This window comes from Pleurodeles waltl, chromosome 6 (assembly GCF_031143425.1).
Source record: "Pleurodeles waltl isolate 20211129_DDA chromosome 6, aPleWal1.hap1.20221129, whole genome shotgun sequence".
In the NCBI taxonomy this organism is placed as follows: Eukaryota; Metazoa; Chordata; class Amphibia; order Caudata; family Salamandridae; genus Pleurodeles; species Pleurodeles waltl.
In genome coordinates, this window is record NC_090445.1 from 282,894,197 (window position 1) to 282,912,715 (window position 18,519).

At 43.9% G+C, this 18,519-nt stretch overlaps 1 protein-coding gene across 2 annotated transcripts in view; it reads right to left on the minus strand.

The window, feature by feature from the left end:
* PLEKHM1 (pleckstrin homology and RUN domain containing M1) overlaps positions 1 to 18,519 on the minus strand; it is a 190,232-nt gene that overhangs the window by 36,173 nt on the left and 135,540 nt on the right. For both annotated transcript variants that reach the window (XM_069238079.1, XM_069238078.1), the window contains one exon: positions 11,898 to 11,961. In XM_069238079.1, coding sequence (XP_069094180.1) covers positions 11,898 to 11,961 — 64 coding nt within the window. The remainder of the gene's footprint in view (positions 1 to 11,897; positions 11,962 to 18,519) is intronic.

The following is an 18,519-nucleotide window of genomic DNA, read 5'->3' on the forward strand; positions in this document are numbered from 1 at the left end:
CCTTATTTCCCTTTTGAAACCCAGGAAACCACCCATTGACATAGCTTCCTACCGACCTCTGTCAATGTTATTGGTAGATTACAAAGTCCTGGACGCGATTACTTATACCACATTACGGGCGAGAGTCGGCAGAGGTAGCACTATTTTAGGAGACTATAAAGTGGAAGGAGGCACCAGGCAGGGATGCCCACTCTCCCCTCTCCTCTTTGCCCTGGCCACTGAGCCCCTCGTAAGCCTAGCAAGAATGGGCACTACCTATAGAGGCTTGAGAGTTGGGGTAGACACCCATTATATGGCCTTATATGCGGATTATATTTTGTTATTCTTAGCAGATGCAGATGATGCACTCCAGGGAGCGAGGCAGTTACTATATCGTTTTGGATCACCATCGGGCCTTCGGGTTAACTGGGGAAAATCCAGCCTATTCCCCATGATACCTGACCGAGTGGACCCTCAGGACCTGATGGGTCTACAGTGGGAGCCAAGATGTTTGACATACCAGGGGGTTCATATTTATCATAGCAGAGCAGACCTTTTTGAAGGTAGTAGAGGGCGAGTGCTGCTAGGGCTTTGAAACAATATGGCCTTTTGGGAATCATTACCCTTATCAGTGGCAGGTAGAGTTGCTCTGTTGAAAATGATTAACCTGCCTCGTTTACTTTACCTTTTTGTCACACTCCCGCTATGGATACCACAAGCCTTTTTTGAGGATCTGAATTAATTGATAATCGGATTCCTGTGGGGGACAGGTAGACGAAGACTTGCGCTAGAAAGGCTTCAAAGGCCAACAGGAGATGGGGACTAGTAGTGCCATATTTCAAAACCTATTATCTAGCAGGTCAACTGCAATGGTTGACCCAATGGATAGCCAGTAATGTGAGGCTGGACAGAGTAATAACACCCTTTACTCCGGATCTCCAGACGCTGGCCAGGGTGGTCATCCCACTCGGACCATCGACCGTAATCCTGTCAGCGGACTTGGGAATCCTACGGGCCTGCTGGCTGCACTACCTCCGCAGGGAGAGGGGTGTGTGGGGGGTGGGCAACACCGTATGCCCCGGAGATACCAATGCAATTTTTATCAGTATTACCCAATGGGGGTGACTGGAGCGGACTGTCTAGTTGGGTAGAAGCGAGAGCAACATCAATGGGAACATTATTTGAAGCAGACACCCTATTACTACTTGAAGAGTTTAGGCTCTGCTAAGAATTGCCACAGGGACACTTCTTGCTCCTTAAAGCAGTCACTGGAGCGATTGCTAGGCGTTGGCAGATGGGACGAGCTGAACCTCCTCTTTCAAGCATCTGTCAATACTTAACTAGTAGTGCAGGCACATACAGGGTGGTGACTTTTCTTTATGGGAGAATGAGAGCAACTCTTTGCCAACCCCTCGCGAGACTTAAGCTGAAATGGGAGGAGGACTTGGGCACAGCAATTACCAATGACCAGTGGGGGAACTTATTGACCTGGGTGCCCAAAGTCTCTAGAAATGCTAGTTTCAGACTCATTAACTTATATGTACTACACAGAGCATATCTGAAACCGGGTAGGCCGCGGAGGCATTTTAATTTAGTGGAAGCCAGGTGCCCGAGGTGTGGAGAGGAGGCAGTAGAGTTTTTTCATATGTTTTGGACCTGCCTGGTTCTGGGGAAATTCTGGACCTCAGTGGTTGGTACAATAGGAGAAGTCATCGAGAGCGATGTCCCTTATGACCCAAAACATTGCTTACTCTATGGGTATCCACACACAACCTGACAGAAGGTGACCAATCAACTTCAGGACCTCGCACTACTGTTGGCAAAGAGAGAGAGATAATTGAGAACTGGAAACAGGTACAAGGACCCAATGCGCGTCCTGAAAAAGGGAAGTGTAACAGTGGGCAAAGGCAGCAGAAATGGTGAGGGACCACGAGGTCAGGGGCTGATTGAGAGAACCCGGGCCTGGAGTGCTTTGAACATCACTTGAAGATAAAGACAGCAGGCACACAGACAAATTAAGGCGGTGGAGGACAAATGGGGAGGGGGGAGATGAGGGTAGGCACTTGCCCTGAAGGGCAATTAAAGTAAGTGACAGCATGACGGATTGAAAAAGGGGATGCAGTAACAGGAATATGGAGTGAAATAATTACTGTCAATATTGAAATACATGCCCCCTAAGGTAGCAGCCACACTGTATTGTTATCCTAGTCAAAAATAATATGCCTGTTATAACTAATGATTTGACAATGCTGAAAGAGGGTCATTAATGTAGAGGTCTGAACATGCCTAATTTTTGCTAATAAAGTTGAATAAAATGTGTTTAAAAAACACTGTTCGGGATAGTACTATACATGAGCTGGGAGGCACTCGTCACAGTGCTGACAACCCCATTGTAAGACCTGAGAGGTGGAGTCCCTGTAGGTTAATCTAGAGGAAGGAACCCAAGGGAGGATGGGTCTAATGTTAAATGTTCAATCCTGAGTCTGCAATACTGGTTCTAAGCATTTGCTTTTTTGAATCCATAGTTTAAGCAACCCTACATGAAAGGGCATATTATGCGAACCCCGGTATAAGTATTGCTCAGAGCATATTAAGAGAAACCATGTTTCACCATTAAGTACCCATTTTGGAACTGCTACTAACTGAAACAAAACCCCAACCTGCTCCTTACAGAAACTGTCGATTTTAATGCATCAGACACCACGTTCTCATCTGATCCTTAGCGTTCATGGCGTTCCACACTGTCACCATGTTTAACCCCTTCGATGCCAGGCCTTTTCCCCCTCCTGTGCCGAGCCATTTTTTGGCTATTTGGGGCAGTTCGCGCTTAGTCCCTCATAACTTTTTGTTCACATAAGCTACCCACGCCAAATTTGCGTCCTTTTTTTCCAACATCCTAGGGATTCTGGAGGTACCCAGACTTTGTGGGTTCCCCAGAAGGAGGCCAAGAAATTAGCCAAAATACAGTGAAAATGTTTTTTTTCAAAAAAATGGGAAAAAGGGGCTGCAGAAGAAGGCATGTGTTTTTTTCCCTGAAAATGGCATCAACAAAGGGTTTGCAGTGCTAAAATCACCAGTTTCCCAGCTTTCAGGAACAGGCAGACGTGAATCAGAAAACCCAATTTTTCAACACAATTTTGCCATTTTACTGGGACATACCCCATTTTTACGATTTTTTGTGCTTTCAGCCTCCTTCCAGTCAGTTTCAGAAATGGGCATGAAACCAATGCTGGATCCCAGAAACCGAAACATTTCTGAAAAGTAGACAAAATTCTGAATTCAGCAAGGGGTAAATTGTGTAGATCCTACAAGGGTTTCTTACAGAAAATAACAACTGAAAAAAAAATATTGAAATTGAGGTGAAAAAATCTGCAATTGTTCTCTACATTTTAGTCTGTAACTTTTTCCTGCAATGTCAGATTTTTGAAAGCAATATACTGTTACGTCTGCTGGACTCTTCTGGTTGCGGGGATATATAGGGCTGGTAGGTTCATCAAGAACTCTAGGTACCCAGAGCCAATAAATGATCTGCACCTTGCCTTGGGTTTTCATTCTATACCGGGTATACAGCAATTCATTTGCTGAAATATAAAGAGTAAAAAATAGCTATCAAGAAAACCTTTGTATTATCAAAATGGGCACAAGATAAGGTGTTGAGGAGCAGTGGTTATTTGCACATCTCTGAATTCCGGGGTGCCCATACTAGCATGTGAATTACAGGGCATTTCTCAAATAGACGTCTTATTTACACACTCTCTTATATTTGGAAGGAAAAACTGTAGAGAAAGACAAGGGGCAATAACACTTGTTTTGCTATTCTATGTTCCCCCAATCTCCCGATAAAAATGATACCTCACTTGTGTGGGTAGGCCTAGCGCCCGCGACAGGGAATGCCCCAAAACACAACATGGACACATCCCATTTTTTGACAGAAAACAGAGGTGTTTTTTGCAAAGTGCCTACCTGTAGATTTTGGCCTCTAGCTCAGCCGGCACCTAGGGAAACCTACCAAACCTGTGCATTTTTTAAAACTAGAGACCTAGGGGAATACAAGATGGGGTGACTTGTGGGGCTCTGACCAGGTTCTGTTACCCAGAATCCTTTGCAAACCTCATAATTTGGCCAAAAAAAACCACTTTTTCCTCTCATTTCGGTGACAGAAAGTTCTGGAATCTGAGAGGAGCCACAAATGTCCTTCCACCCAGCATTCCCCCAAGTCTCCCGATAAAAATGGTACCTCACTTGTGTGGGTGGGCCTAGCGCCCACAAAAGGAAATGGCCCAAAACAGAGGTGTTTTTTGCAAAGTGCCTACCTGTGGATTTTGGCCTCTAGCTCAGCCGGCCCAAGGTGGGGCACAAATGGCCTAAAATAAATTTGCCCCCCCCACCCCTGGGGAGCGACCCTTGCCTATGGGGTCGCTCCCCTTGTGTGACGGCGCAAAAAAAAAAGATCCCTAGTGCCTAGTGGTTTCTGACCCCCCTTGGGGGCAGATTCACCTAAAATCGGCCGATCTGCCCCCAAAGCGGGCAGAAATGGCCTAAATACAATTTGCCCCTCCAGGGGAGCGACCCTTGTCTAAGGGGTCGCTCCCCATCGCTATAAAAAAAAATGTAAAAAAAAATAAAAAAAACACACATTCTTTTTTTAGCCCTGGTGCCTAGAGGTTTCTGCCCCCCCAGGGGCAGATCGGCCTTATAACTTATAACAAACCCCCCCCCCCCCCAAGGAGCGACCCTTGCCTACGGGGGTCGCTCCCCTTGCCTGACGGCGCACAAAAAAAGATCCCTGGTGCCTAGTGGTTTCTGCCCTCCTTGGGGGCAGATTGACCTAAAATCGGCCAATCTGCCCCCAAAGCGGGCAGAAATGGCCTAAATACAATTTGCCCCTCCATGGGAGCGACCCTTGCCTAAGGGGACGCTCCCCATCTGTAAAACAACAACAAAAAATCCCCGGTGCCTAGTGGTTTCTGCCCCCTAATTAAAATAGGCTGATCTGCCTCCCTGGGGGGCAGAATGGCCTAAAATGAATTTGCCCCCCAGGGGAATGACCCTTTCCTAAGGTTTCGCTCCCCTTACGTGAAATTCACGAACAAAAAAAAAAAATCCCTGGTGTCTAGTGGTTTCTGTCCCCCTTGGGGGCAGATTGGCCTTATGAAAATAGGCCAATCTGCCCCCAAGGGGGGCACAAATGGCCTAAATATAATTTGCTCCCTATGGGAGCGACCCTTGCCTAAGGGGTCGCTCCCCACCTCTAAAACAAAAAACAAAACAACAAAAAAAAATTATCCCTGGTGCCTAGAGGTTTCTGGCCCCCCGGGGGCAGATCGGCCTAATAATAGGCCGATCTGCCCCCGGGGGGGGGGGGCAGAAAAGGCCTTTAAAAAAATGCCCCCCCTGGGAGCGACCCTTGCCCAAGGGGTCGTTCCCTTGTGTCAATTTCATTTAAAAAAAAAACATCCCTGGTGTCTAGTGGGCGTTTTGACAGCCAGATTGCTTTCAATCCGGCTGCCAAAACGCAGAGAGAGACTTCAAAGGGAAGGAAATTCCTTTCCTTCCCTTTGAAGCTTCTCTCGGCCTCCCCCACGTGATCGGAAGATAAATGCTTTGCATTTCTCTTCCGATGGGAGGAGGCTCTGTGACAATCAGCGCGCGCTGACGTCACGGGGGTGGTGGGGTCGGGGTGGAAGGGGAAGGGCTTCCCCTTCCATCCCTGACTTGGAGGGATGTGTGCCCAGGACGTAATGGTTACGTCCTGGGCACAGCAGCACTGTGGCGCAGGACGTAACCATTACGTCCGCGGCACAGAAGGGGTTAAATACCACATGATCCTTAGTTCTAGTCCCTCATTTCTTTCACCTCATCCAACAGTCCCAAAAGTGAGTTAGAAAGCCGTAACAGTTATGAAACTGAACATGACCTAAAAGTGTATCAATATATATGAGGCAAATTAACAAACCCACTCCATATTGTACATGAGTGATAAAATTATCAGCTAGCACATGACAAATACAATAACGCATTTCACAAACAAATGGAAGTTCTCTTTTCGAGTTAGTGGTTAAGGTACCACTCGTCTTCTAATATTAGTATGGTATCCTCAAGTATAATGACCATCTTGTGACAACGTACATTTTAATGTTAAAAGGTTCCATTAACGGTATTTATCTTCAATTAGTCTGAACTCATAAGAGCCAAGAGTGAAGCTCAGCATCCTTATTCAGGCCCTTTTTCATAGTCTGAAATTTCAAAATTAGTTCACTAACGTTTCCATAAGGCCAGTTGTCGACTGCCACCTCTGGGATTTTTCTTTGAATTTCAAGGCCCAAAAATGTAAATGTATGTTGATTTCGTATTGTTATAGCATAGCCAGCATGTGTTTCGCCCTGTCCTGGCCCACATAGTTTTGTTCCAAAGTTGTATTGTTATAGCATAGTCAACACGTGTTTCACTCTGTCCTGGCTCGCAGCCCAGGACAGGGCTAAAACATATGCTTTCTATGCTATAACAATACAACCTTGGAACAAAAACATGCATGAATGTATCAAAGGAATTTTGGGATTTAAATTACAAAATAAAAATTAACAAACTTTTTTTGGAATGTGGCTTCGTCCCCCGTTGGGGTACATCCATGAATATCTGCCAATTATTTCAGTTAATGGACGAGTCGATGCACAAATACCCATATGCCAGCTGCATTTCCTTAGACATGCAGCAGGCAATTGATACCCTCAGCTGGCAGTATCTCTGGGCATCTCCAGAAGCCTTTGGAGTTCCTCCTGAATTTATACAGTCGGTAAAGCTCCTGTACGCGGCCCGACCGTCAGGGCCAAGACGGGGGGGGGGCATATATCCACTTCTTACCCCATATACTGCAGAACTAGACAGGGCTGCCCTCTTTCCTCACTCTTGTTTGTATCGGCATTGGAGACCCTGGCACAGCACCTCTGCCGTGGTGCGGTGGATTGGGGAATTGCGCTCAACTCCACTACACATGCTTGCTCTTTATATGCAGAAGATATAATACTCTATTACAGAGATCTGCGGCATGGCATGGAGAAGGCGGCACAGATTTTTGCCCGCTTTGCGCTTCTCTCTGTGCTCCAAATGAACCCTGATAAGTCATATGCGTATTCATTCCAGTGCATCTGGTCGGAGCCTAAGATTCCATTTGAGCCCATGACCATTGTGACGGCCCCAGTCTCCTTCCGCTATCTTGGTATTCGTGTATAACGGAATCAAATGGACCTGTTAGATGGGAATCTAAACTGGGCAATTACATCCCTCCGATCCCAGGTCGACTTCTGGACTACACTACCCATTTCAGTGGCCGGAAGGGTAACCCTGGTGAAGATGGTAATGCTACCACGGGTCCCATATCATTTTGTGAACCTGCCCCTTATAGTATCTCCTTGTGTATTTCGGACATTTAACTTTTTATTGATAGATCTCATATGGGGGATGGGTCGCCGCTGATGCGAACTGACGAACCTACAGTTACCCCAGACTTGGGCGCTCTAGATTTTAAAGCCCACTGTACTGCAGGCCAGTTACAATGGCTGGCCTAATGGCTAGCTGGACACAATTTAGATGAGATAAACTGCACAGAAACCATGTGGAAGAGGGTCGCCTAAAATGCCCCTTGGTGCTACCTTACAACTACGCACAGCCTTGGCTTACTGGAAACGAACTACTCGGTACACGGTTTCACAGCCCCCCCCCCTAGGCACCTAACATACCATTACGTGGGCTCCCTATCCCTTTCGGAACTCTAACAATGGCTATGCGCAAGGTTTGGGAACAGCGGGGTACCCTCACGTTAAGAGACTTGTTTGAAGATGGCATGCTACTCTCACAATTTGATTTTGTACAATTACATGGTTTATCGGAGACTCTTTTTTTGACACATGCTAAGATACTATCCGAAGTTCGCACTTACTGGGCACCACGGGACACTGAACCGTTAACACATGAAACACTCCAGGCTCTCCATGCAATAGGACATGGTAGACATCTTTTACGATGAATGTATCGCGGGGTCCGGGCACAGCTCCACATGTCATTGGACACGTTGAAGGCCGCGTGGGTAACTGATATAGGCAGAGACATTACTGACAAGGAATGGTCCTTTTTATTACAATATGGCAAGCAAGTATCTCATAACACTCGGTTTAGGCTGATCCAGTTTTACCTCTTTCACTGGGCATACCTCACTCCACATTGACTCAACAGAATCTACCACACTGCAACTGCACACTGTCTTCGGTGCCACACAGTTGACGTCGATCTTCTCCATATGCTCTGGTCATGTCCGTCCCTCACACAGTACTGGAACGCAATAGGAGCCACTCTGGCAGAGATCATGGACTAATCAGTAGAATGGTCACCCGCTGATTTCTTCCTGGGACTGCACCTTAGGAAACGTGCCTCCAAGGTACGTATGTGCTTCTTGGAATTGGCTTTGCTTTTGGCAAAACGTCAGTTGACGAAGTGCTGGGAATCCCTCCATGCCCCATCTCTCCTCTTGTGGAAGGTATTATGCTGGAGCCAGGTTGAAAGAAGAGAGGAGTATAGAGGTCTGAGGAGGAAACCAATAACTCTGGAGTGGGACTCACTGGTGGAAGCGCTTAGGACACAGATTGAGACATAGGGTGGATTGTGCTAGGGCAAGTAGCGTACCTTGTGAGGTGCTGGGGGCGAGTGTGTGTTACACACTTGTGGCTTCCACATATTTTATCCTATAGGGTCCATGCATGCCTCTTCTTCACTGATATCTGGCTGGATCGATATGTTTTAAGAGTAAATATATAAGTTGGTCCCCAATGCAAGGAATGGTATCCCTGAAGAGCTTATTAACAGATCCATCTCCTGTGTCTTAACTAAGGTGCTAAAAGACGGAAGATGGGTAGGGTGTGGGGTGGGCGGGATGTGGGACTGTTATTCAACACCATTGCAACATACTACAAGAGTGTTTGCTCACAGGTGTAGCTTTATTGTATGGAATGTATACTCAACTACGACCTATATGTGATGTTACGTGACTAATACACTGTATGATGGAAGAGTTGATAATGGAAACTAATAAAATTTTGTGTTAAAAATAAAATAAAATTTAGGAACGTACAACTGCATGGACTGAATTGCATTATAACGATGCGGTAGCCCTTCTATTTGGAAACAGTTAGGATATCTAAATTTCCAGAGGATACACTCAATTGTGTTTTACACTAAACAAATTTGGTTCTACACTTGCCTCTGTGGCAACCAGAACAAACCGAGTTTGTATTCAGTTAATCTGTAGGGGACAGCAAAGCTATTCTTTGTTGAGAGTAGAAACAAATGTTTAAATATCTGGGAATATACATATCATAGGCCTTAAAGTGAAAGGACATAAACCCTTAGGTGGAGAAACTGAAAAAAGATATAGCGTATCAAATGCCTCTGCGGATATCCTTACGGGAGTAAATGTGCGAGTCCAAATGATCGCCTGCCTCAGGATACTGCTTGTAATAAGGAATATCTCACATAAAATCTCCACACAGTTTTCACACAAGGGCACCTTACTAAGGTGCAATAAGACTCCATGTTTTAGTATGGCAAAGTGTTACTACTTGATGGAGGATTTGGCATAGTAACCGTTGTTGCCTACTATTGTGCAGAACCACTAGCAGTAATAAATGATTGGTTGTTTGATACCAGATCTGATCCAGTATACACTAGCAAAACGTAGGCAACAGGGGTTACAGTGGCAATACATTTCCTATCAGAGGTCCCCCAGCCACTGAAACATTCATCGAATCTGAAAGGAGACTCTCGGAGGAATGGCGTGGCACAATAAGTAACGCAGAAAACTTCACTATGGATTCGCACATATTTGCCAGAAATTATGGCATTGAAGGAATTCTCTGACTCAGATAAACTTGGTGTATCACACAGGGGAACAACCACAGGATCATGCACTAATTAAGTTCAAGTTTCTCCGATACCTCTAATTAAGACATGATCTTATGCCGTACCTAAACTATCTTGAAGAGCTTCCCAAATTCATTAGAAGTGAAGATCTCAATGCCCTTTCCGACCTCCAATTAAGAAAATAGAACACATATTTAGAACATTAATTACCCATAGCCCAAACATTTTCCACAAATTCGTAAGTTTTGGGTAGTGGACAAAGGCACAACTGAAGACAATGGATAGAATACGGGTCGGATGGCCACCGGGAAAATAGCTTTAGCAAAGAATAGATTAATCTAACTTAAATACTTAACCATATATTTTTCCTAAGGGAAAGACTGGCGGAAGGGGAGAGAATTCTTTCCTACCTGTGTAAGATGTAATGATGAATGGGGGGACGTAATATTCTCTGCTTTGGGGTGCCATGTATTGCAAGGTATTGCGGTAGGGTAGATGTACTTTGGTTCTTACCCAATGAATTGTGCTGCTGAATGTTCTAGATAAGGTAGAAACAAATAGGTACACAAAACCTGAAACAATGATGACCAAGAGAGACATAGCCCAGTTGTAGAGGACAACAGAATCGCCAAACATCACAAAATGGAAACAGGGCTCAACTGTTGCAGAGTTCTAGGAAAAACATGTCTATGAAGGTTGAGACTGCCCAAACAAATTTTATTGTATCTGTGGAAAATGGGCAGTGCTCTATAAAGATAAAAAAAAGACTAGATCTCCTCAAAATCAGATCAGATTTAGGTCCACAGCAAATGCCGTCACATTTGATCAAAAATGGCAAACAATGTGATATAATATGAGAACTGCGGGTATGATTCTCTATATATCGCTTTGTGTTTCATTTTCCTTTTCTTTTTTATGGTTGAATAATTAAAAATGACACTAAAGATACTCTTATCAAAAAGACCGAATTATTTCTGTGGACTACTTGCCCATCATTATCTCTGTGAAGAGAATTGCCTTAGGTTGGTCCAAGTAATGTGCATGGCTACTGGATTCTAATGCTTTTTCAATGACAGAAGCAAAGTGTGCTTGCTTGCTCACCTTGACTCTAGTATGGCGAATTGTGTCACTAGGTTCAAGAGAGGAGGTTGCGTGCCTCAACAGGTTTGTAAAAAACAAAACTAAACAACCCAATCTGACATAGATTCTGCGCACACTTCCTAAATTTTATGTGCAGGCATGTTCTCACATCAATAGTATTTATAGCCTTAATTTTCAAAAATTGATCATAGTAAGGAAATAGTGCCATCATTATTTTCCTCAGTGCCACAATTGATGAAAACAATGTATTAATAAATTAAAGAGGCTTGTGAGATTTAAACCTGAGGGTTTAAACCAACACAGTATGAAACTCCTCAAACCCCCCCAAAAAAACAAGTATAAGATAAGCAAAAGAACTCTTATACAGAACAGTTAAATATACTGGACTCAAATCAATAACCGTCTCTTTGATGTACATCTTATACACACAATCAAATGTGAAGCTCCTATTGATAAATTAGCCCACTTACAAAGAGTCAATGTCTTCTCCTGAAGGCGAAAATGGAGACCTCTTGAAAATAGTGAATATTCACTAGTCATTTAAAAGGGATCCCAGTAAATCATCTGCTTAATGGATGTACTCTCCAAGTTTTGTACCCAAAGTGTCCTTAAAACATGAACATTAATGGTATTTATAAAACTTACAAAGGGCACAAAATTCAGCAGCAGCTTGTGATCTTTGAAAGTAGTTAGATGTCTACACACATTTCAGTAAGTGAGTCAGCCTGGCTTCTTTCAGGGTTCTAGTGTGACTAAGTGAGGTTGATTGCTCTTTTCTTCATTAATTTAGCTTAAGGTGTTCATAAAACGCAGACGGGGTTCCAAAACACATAAAAAGTTACATTTTCATCAAAGTCTGCTTTAACATAATAAAAGCATAGCAATGACTTTTGTCGTTCGTACAGTACCTGTTGGAGGTCAGTTACACTGTAGGCTTGAGGTGATTCCAAGAGATAGTTTCTGTGATCCAGCCTTACAAAAACAATACAAAAAAATATTGTGTAAGAACCAGTTCACAGAGAAGATCCACATGTGAACAAGATCACTGCAAGACATCTGCATAGGCATCTCACTCAAATTATGAAATGTGTAGTTAGCAAATCTAGTGCCAAGTCACTAGCACTCAGGATATCAGCCATTGCAGTTTTTACATACACACCAAGAGATCCCAGAGCTTCACTTTATCCACAAGCCAAGCAGATGGACGTAGAAGGCAGCTGCCCTCAACTCCAACTTCATGGCTGACTTTAGATCTTTTCTAATATCAACACTTTTATTTATGCCCTTACAAGTAGAATTGGACTTCAATGCTATTGTCTCCATCTGTTTACTAGATGTGTTCTTTGGCTCTGATTCTTACACTACTTTACACAAGCAGCATTTTCTTAACATCAAGTGGAAGTACAAACTTACAGCCAAATAGAGTCTGTTTTCTGAGATAGTTTCCTGTTATTCAGGTTATTTTCTCCACTATTCCACTTTTCCCAATCAGCCCTTATGTCTCTCATATGTCCTGATGTCCTCCCATATCTTCCATCAGCCTCGTTTTTCACTGCCCTCCAATGTTTCCTTATCCGTCCAATATATCTCCCCAGAGCCCAGTGTTTTTCTCCTATGTTCCCCTAAGCCTCTCCATTTTCTTATCTGGTCCCCCCCAAGTGCTCCCTCACTTCTTTCTAATGCCTCCCCCTCTTACTCTCGAGTGTCTCTCCCTATGCCTTATCCTCCATAACCTCACCACAAATTCACCTCCACCCCCTGACTTCTCTTGGAGTGTGCTTGGACACACCTCATGGGCCCTAATCACAGCCTCCAAAGTTACAGAGCAGCTCTGATGTTATGTTATGCAGATTTGTAGGGCATAGTATCACCCAGGAGGGCAGCTCAAACGCAACGATGACACATTTCTGCTGAGAAAATTCAAGTGTCTGATTAACTCAGCCAGAATTGGATTGTGGCTCCTATATACATGACGCTGCCTACAGTGGTCTTGGTGTGGGAGGAAAGGGGGGGTGGTCTCACATTCAAAACCAGAATGTATCCATTTAGTGGTCTGCAACATGTCTGGAGTGGAACAGGAGGAAAAGGGAACAGGTTGCAAAATAAAGAACCTTTCACCAAAATACTTTGAAAAGGCCTGGGAGCAGGACCAGAAACTCTGATGAACTCAGAGATTAGAAGCTACTGTAAACGCTTACACATTTCTATTGAACAGTTCAAACAAAAAATAAAACAGTTACTGACCAAAGGGGCATACAGTCAGCAGCTAAAGAAAAGCAATATCGAAAGCAATAAACTGGATGCTGTACACAGGGGTTTAAGAAGAAACATGGGGTGGGGAGCATTCAGCAAGTGTGAGCCATTGCTGGCTGTAAAGTGACTTTCCTCAGTGCACTACGGAAGAACTGAGCTCTAAATTATTAATAATATGTCCCAACACACTTACCGCAGGCTGGAAAGGTAAATGGATGAAGTATAAACGCTGTCAGAAAAATTGTGAACAATATTTGTGTGGTTTGATTAGCTCTCCATTAAAGAGGACATGAGCAGCTCTTTTAGTATAGTTTTAAACATGGGACAGAGCCTGTCAACTGGAATCTCCATCGCGTGAAGGGGGGAAACAAGTGCTCTGATATGGCCTAAAGCAATACGCATGCTCTAGGCTCCAATAATTATGTGAAGTGACAGCGAAAAGAAAACAAATCAGTCATTGATTTCTGCAAATGAACCAAACACTCACAGACTGAATGGCAACTTTGTTGCCATTAACTGGGAATTATAGCAGTTTCCAACTGCGGCATGATGAAAAGGAAGACCTCCTTGAAAACCAGCAGAGCCACAAAAGTTTAGAGTTGCCACTCATTAAAAAAAAAAAATAATAATAAGAAATGAGTTATCAAATCTGAACTGACGAAGGAGAAAAGGTGCAGATCACAAAGTTTTGGAGTTCACGTGAAAATAAAGTGATGGAGTCAGTAAAGCTGAAAAGAAGAGCTGAGTAATGTAAGGGACACTCAAGGCATGTGAGAATTATTTTTTCTAGCTTTTATGAGGGCTAGCAGGGTCGGTGGGATGGGAATATGCTATGGTGCTTTGGTTGTTATTGTGGAAGCTAAGAAAATATGGGTTTGATATGGAGTGGACGATATTAAGGTTGAGAGTCAGCAAACAGTGAGGAAAAAGTTATTACATTTGGTAACAACATTTTGGTGGATTTCCACAGATTCCCCACGTTATGGCTAATTCTTACATGCTTCAAACTGGCTATAAAAAAAATTCCTCAGCAATTAATTTCCAACATTGTCAGGTGTGCCACGCAGCTCCAGTCATTAACCACCTCCGGGTGTGACATAACTGGGGTATATTAGGCACCTACTGATGTGTTGGCATCGGTTCCTGAGATTTATTCTGCTCCTTATTGAGGCATGAAGAAACAAACCAAGAGTGTCACGAAACTGACAAACACAGCACATAACATGGCTGCATAGCGTGTGACCACATTAATTACAGCACTAGCTCGTCAGGAAGGAGGGAGGACTGTAAGAAATATGAGGGTAGATAACTTTTCCCCAGAAATATTGTTAAAGAAGTAACTAAAATGTTTTCTGCTGCATACATCTTCCTGAAAAATCCTGATCTTATTAATCCCAAAGCAGTAGCCCCCTGAGACAGAGTAGGGCCAAGGTCATTTAACCAAAGAAGTAATGCAGTACAGCTTGGGAAAAGGACCCGTCCCTGCATGCCTGAAAGATGAGGCCGCAAAAGCATGCAAGAACAACCAGGCAGCTCTCTGGCAAATGTTGGGAACTGGGATGTGTCTGATGAGAGCTGTAATATCAGTCATGGCCCTGGTGAAATGAGAACAAATGTCATTAGAAAATGAGCACAAATGTCCTTAGGAAGGCCTTCCCTGGCGGGTGTTTATTAGCTCTTGATACAAGAGAAAACACAATGTGAAATAGTGCATCTAGGCGCTACCTTGCCATTTTTTACTTGTAGAAAACCGTAAAGCGTGGACGAAATGAAGTTCTCCAGCTCTGCTTTCAGACGTAATAGCGACTGACAGGAGTGTTTTCAGAGTAAGGAGTCCAACCAGGTAATTGGACACCAGCTCGAATGGAGATGCTATCAAGAAATTCAAAACAATTTGCAAATTCCACTGAGGATCAATAAAGTGAGTGAGAAGGAACACAAAGAAAACCTTTATGAAACGTGCCACTAGTGGCAATGTCAATAGTGAAGGATGATCAGGCAGATAGATGAGAGCAGAGATGGCCACAAGATAGCTCTAGACTTGAGCTAACACCAGTCCCTGTTATGTAAAGGACAATGAAAATTGCAAAAGTTTGGAAATGAGATGTTCAAAAGGGTTGATTTCCTCTGATCCGCATTACTGAATTAACTTAGCTCAGCAGCCTGCATAATATATTTTGTAGCAGGTTTCCTGGAGGTCAACATGACATCTGCGCCCTATTCAGGGAGACAAAAAGACTAACTGGCCTCACTCAATCCCTAGGTGTTAAGCTGCAGCCTTCAGGGGTCGGGGTGGAGGACTGGACTGTTACGCTGCCAAGGAAGGCCCCTCTTCATAAAAGAGGAAGGTGTGGCTGAGTAGAGATAGAAGTACTGTATTCTCCGCGCCCAATCCAGGGCGCTCAGATTTAAACTGCATACGATTGTCCCACAAATTCTGCAGCACTCTGGAAAGGGGCAGGATCGACAGAAATGAGTGCAAGACCCGAGGCAAGTGACTGACAGCATCCTGCCTCACTCTGAAGGAGCCTGCTAGGTCTGACACTAAGTGGAAGATGCCAGTCACTGTTCTCTCTTCCTCAGGCAAGCCGCTTCCCAACACAGAGTCCGCCATGTAGTCTGCTGCTGGTGTTGTCTGATAGGATCTGAATGGCCTCGAAACTAACTTTTATGCGGCTCTAACACATTACAGGTATCACTCACTCAATGTAACCCTTCCCTCCACCACAGGCACAGGCTAAGCAAGCACAAGGGTCTAGGATCCATGTAACAGGAGAACTTTACACAAAAGGGCTTAGTTGATCAAGAAGAGACATGAAACAAGGTCTTGTCAAACTATAAATCTCAAAATTTGGTAAGGTGCCAACTCAGCCTTCTATGATACATCCATGACAGGCACTGTAGTTCACGGTCTCAATGACTCCAGGTCATAGTACAGGTCCTGGACCTTGCATTACAATGGACAGGCCTAGGTCTCTACACAAAAGCTAGATTAGCTGAGCACTAGAGCCAGAATTAAAGTCGGGATACCCAGTTTCACATGGAGCAGATTCACCATGGATGGCCATTCGTATCCCAACAGAGAGTTTGAGGGGTTTGAAGGTGGCAGAGTAGGCAGAGGACAGTAGATAATGGATATGTAGCTGCTTCTGAAGACTCCTAGATACCCCCACCATAAAAGGAATAGTATATTTGTTGTAATGTTCGGAAGGTCTGATATGGTTGTGGTTATCAGGACTGCACAGCTGTCAAATCGTCACAAGATCTCCAGTACAGTTGTGGGAACTAAGTTGCTGGGATGTGAGCTGCAGCATTAATGTTCTTGAAATGTTCTAAGGAAGAGTCAGCCTTCACTCCCCAAAAGTCAATCATCATCAAAGGGCATGTTGAATACTATGGACATCTAAAAACCCATTATAATGTATCCAAGCAAGTTACTGCAGCCTGAAATCTATACTCGTACACCAATTAATGGTGTCTTTGGAGTCGAAGCCACATTTTGGGATCTGCTGGACAGTATCCGGACTACGACTGGATCAGATAATGGCTTTGTCATATGTTCATGCAGGCTGATAACCATACGTTATGCTAGTTCCTATAATGAAAGGTCATACTGGCCTAAGAGGCAGGTGGCAATAGCCATGCAGAGAGCCAAACCACAGGAGGTAAAAACTTTGCCGTTAAAGAAATCCAGCTTCTTGAACTCCCTATTTGGTATTGCAATTGGAAAGGCATTCATGTTCTACTTAGAGCCTCACTGAATAGTAGTATATGCTCTGAAGAACCTGGGGAGGACGGCAAGATTTCAAACAGAATGATAGACATCACATCAGTGGAAAGCAAAGTCATGTCCAAGGACTCTGCCGTCTTCAGGGTAACTGTTGTGAAAGATGTAAGCTCCTCTGAGGCAGGACAACAGGGGATAAGTAATGTTCCCTTCTGGAGGAATATCTAGGACACTGGGAAGTCCAAATAAAAAAGAATATCAGTTTTGCAAGGAGGCAATTAGCTCCAAGTAATCATCGTCCATGCACGCATAAGGAAAATGTCACTTACCCAGTGTACATCTGTTCGTGGCATTAGTCGCTGCAGATTCACATGCTGTGCATAGTCCGCCGTCTGGTGTTGGGTCGGAGTGTTACAAGTTGTTTTTCTTTGAAGAAGTCTTTTCGAGTCACGAGACCGAGGGACTCCTCCTCCTTTGTTTCCATTGCGCATGGGCGTCGACTCCATCTTAGATTGTTTTCCCCGCAGAGGGTGAGGTAGAAGTTGTGTATGTTAGTAATAGTGCCCATGCAATGGAATGAATAAGTATGTACAAAATAAAGTTTAAGGTAATATATTTACAAATGTACAAATGTTGAAGATTACTTCCAAACGGCTACAGGCTCCCGGGGAGGCGGGTGGGCGCATGTGAATCTGCAGCGACTAATGCCACGAACAGATGTACACTGGGTAAGTGACATTTTCCGTTCGGTGGCATGTGTAGCTGCAGATACACATGCTGTGCATAGACTAGTAAGCAGTTATCTCCCCAAAAGCGGTGGTTCAGCCTGTAGGAGTGGAAGTAGTTTGAAATAAAGTTCTTAGTACAGCTTGACCTACTGTGGCTTGTTGTGCAGATAGCACGTCTACACAGTAGTGCTTAGTAAATGTGTGAGGCGTAGACCATGTTGCTGCCTTACATATTTCGTTCATCGGAATATTTCCTAGGAAGGCCATGGTAGCGCCTTTCTTCCTGGTTGAGTGTGCCTTTGGTGTAATAGGCAGGTGTCTCTTTGCTTTAAGGTAGCAGATTTGGATGCACTTAACTATCCATCTGGCTATACCCTGTTTTGATATTGGGTTTCCTGTATGAGGTTTTTGAAATGCAATAAATAGTTGTTTTGTTTTCCTAATTAGTTTTGTTCTGTCAATGTAGTACATTAGTGCTCTTTTGATGTCTAATGTATGTAGTGCCCTTTCAGCTACTGAGTCTGGCTGTGGAAAGAACACTGGTAGTTCTACTGTTTGATTTAAGTGGAACGGTGAGATAACTTTTGGTAAGAATTTTGGATTGGTTCTTAGAACTACTTTATTTTTGTGTATTTGAATAAATGGTTCCTGTATAGTAAACGCCTGAATTTCGCTTACTCTTCTTAGAGATGTAATGGCAATGAGAAATGCAACTTTCCACGTTAGGTATTGTATTTCGCAAGAATGCATGGGTTCGAAAGGTGGACCCATGAGCCTTGTTAAGACAATGTTGAGGTTCCATGAAGGAACAGGTGGTGTTCT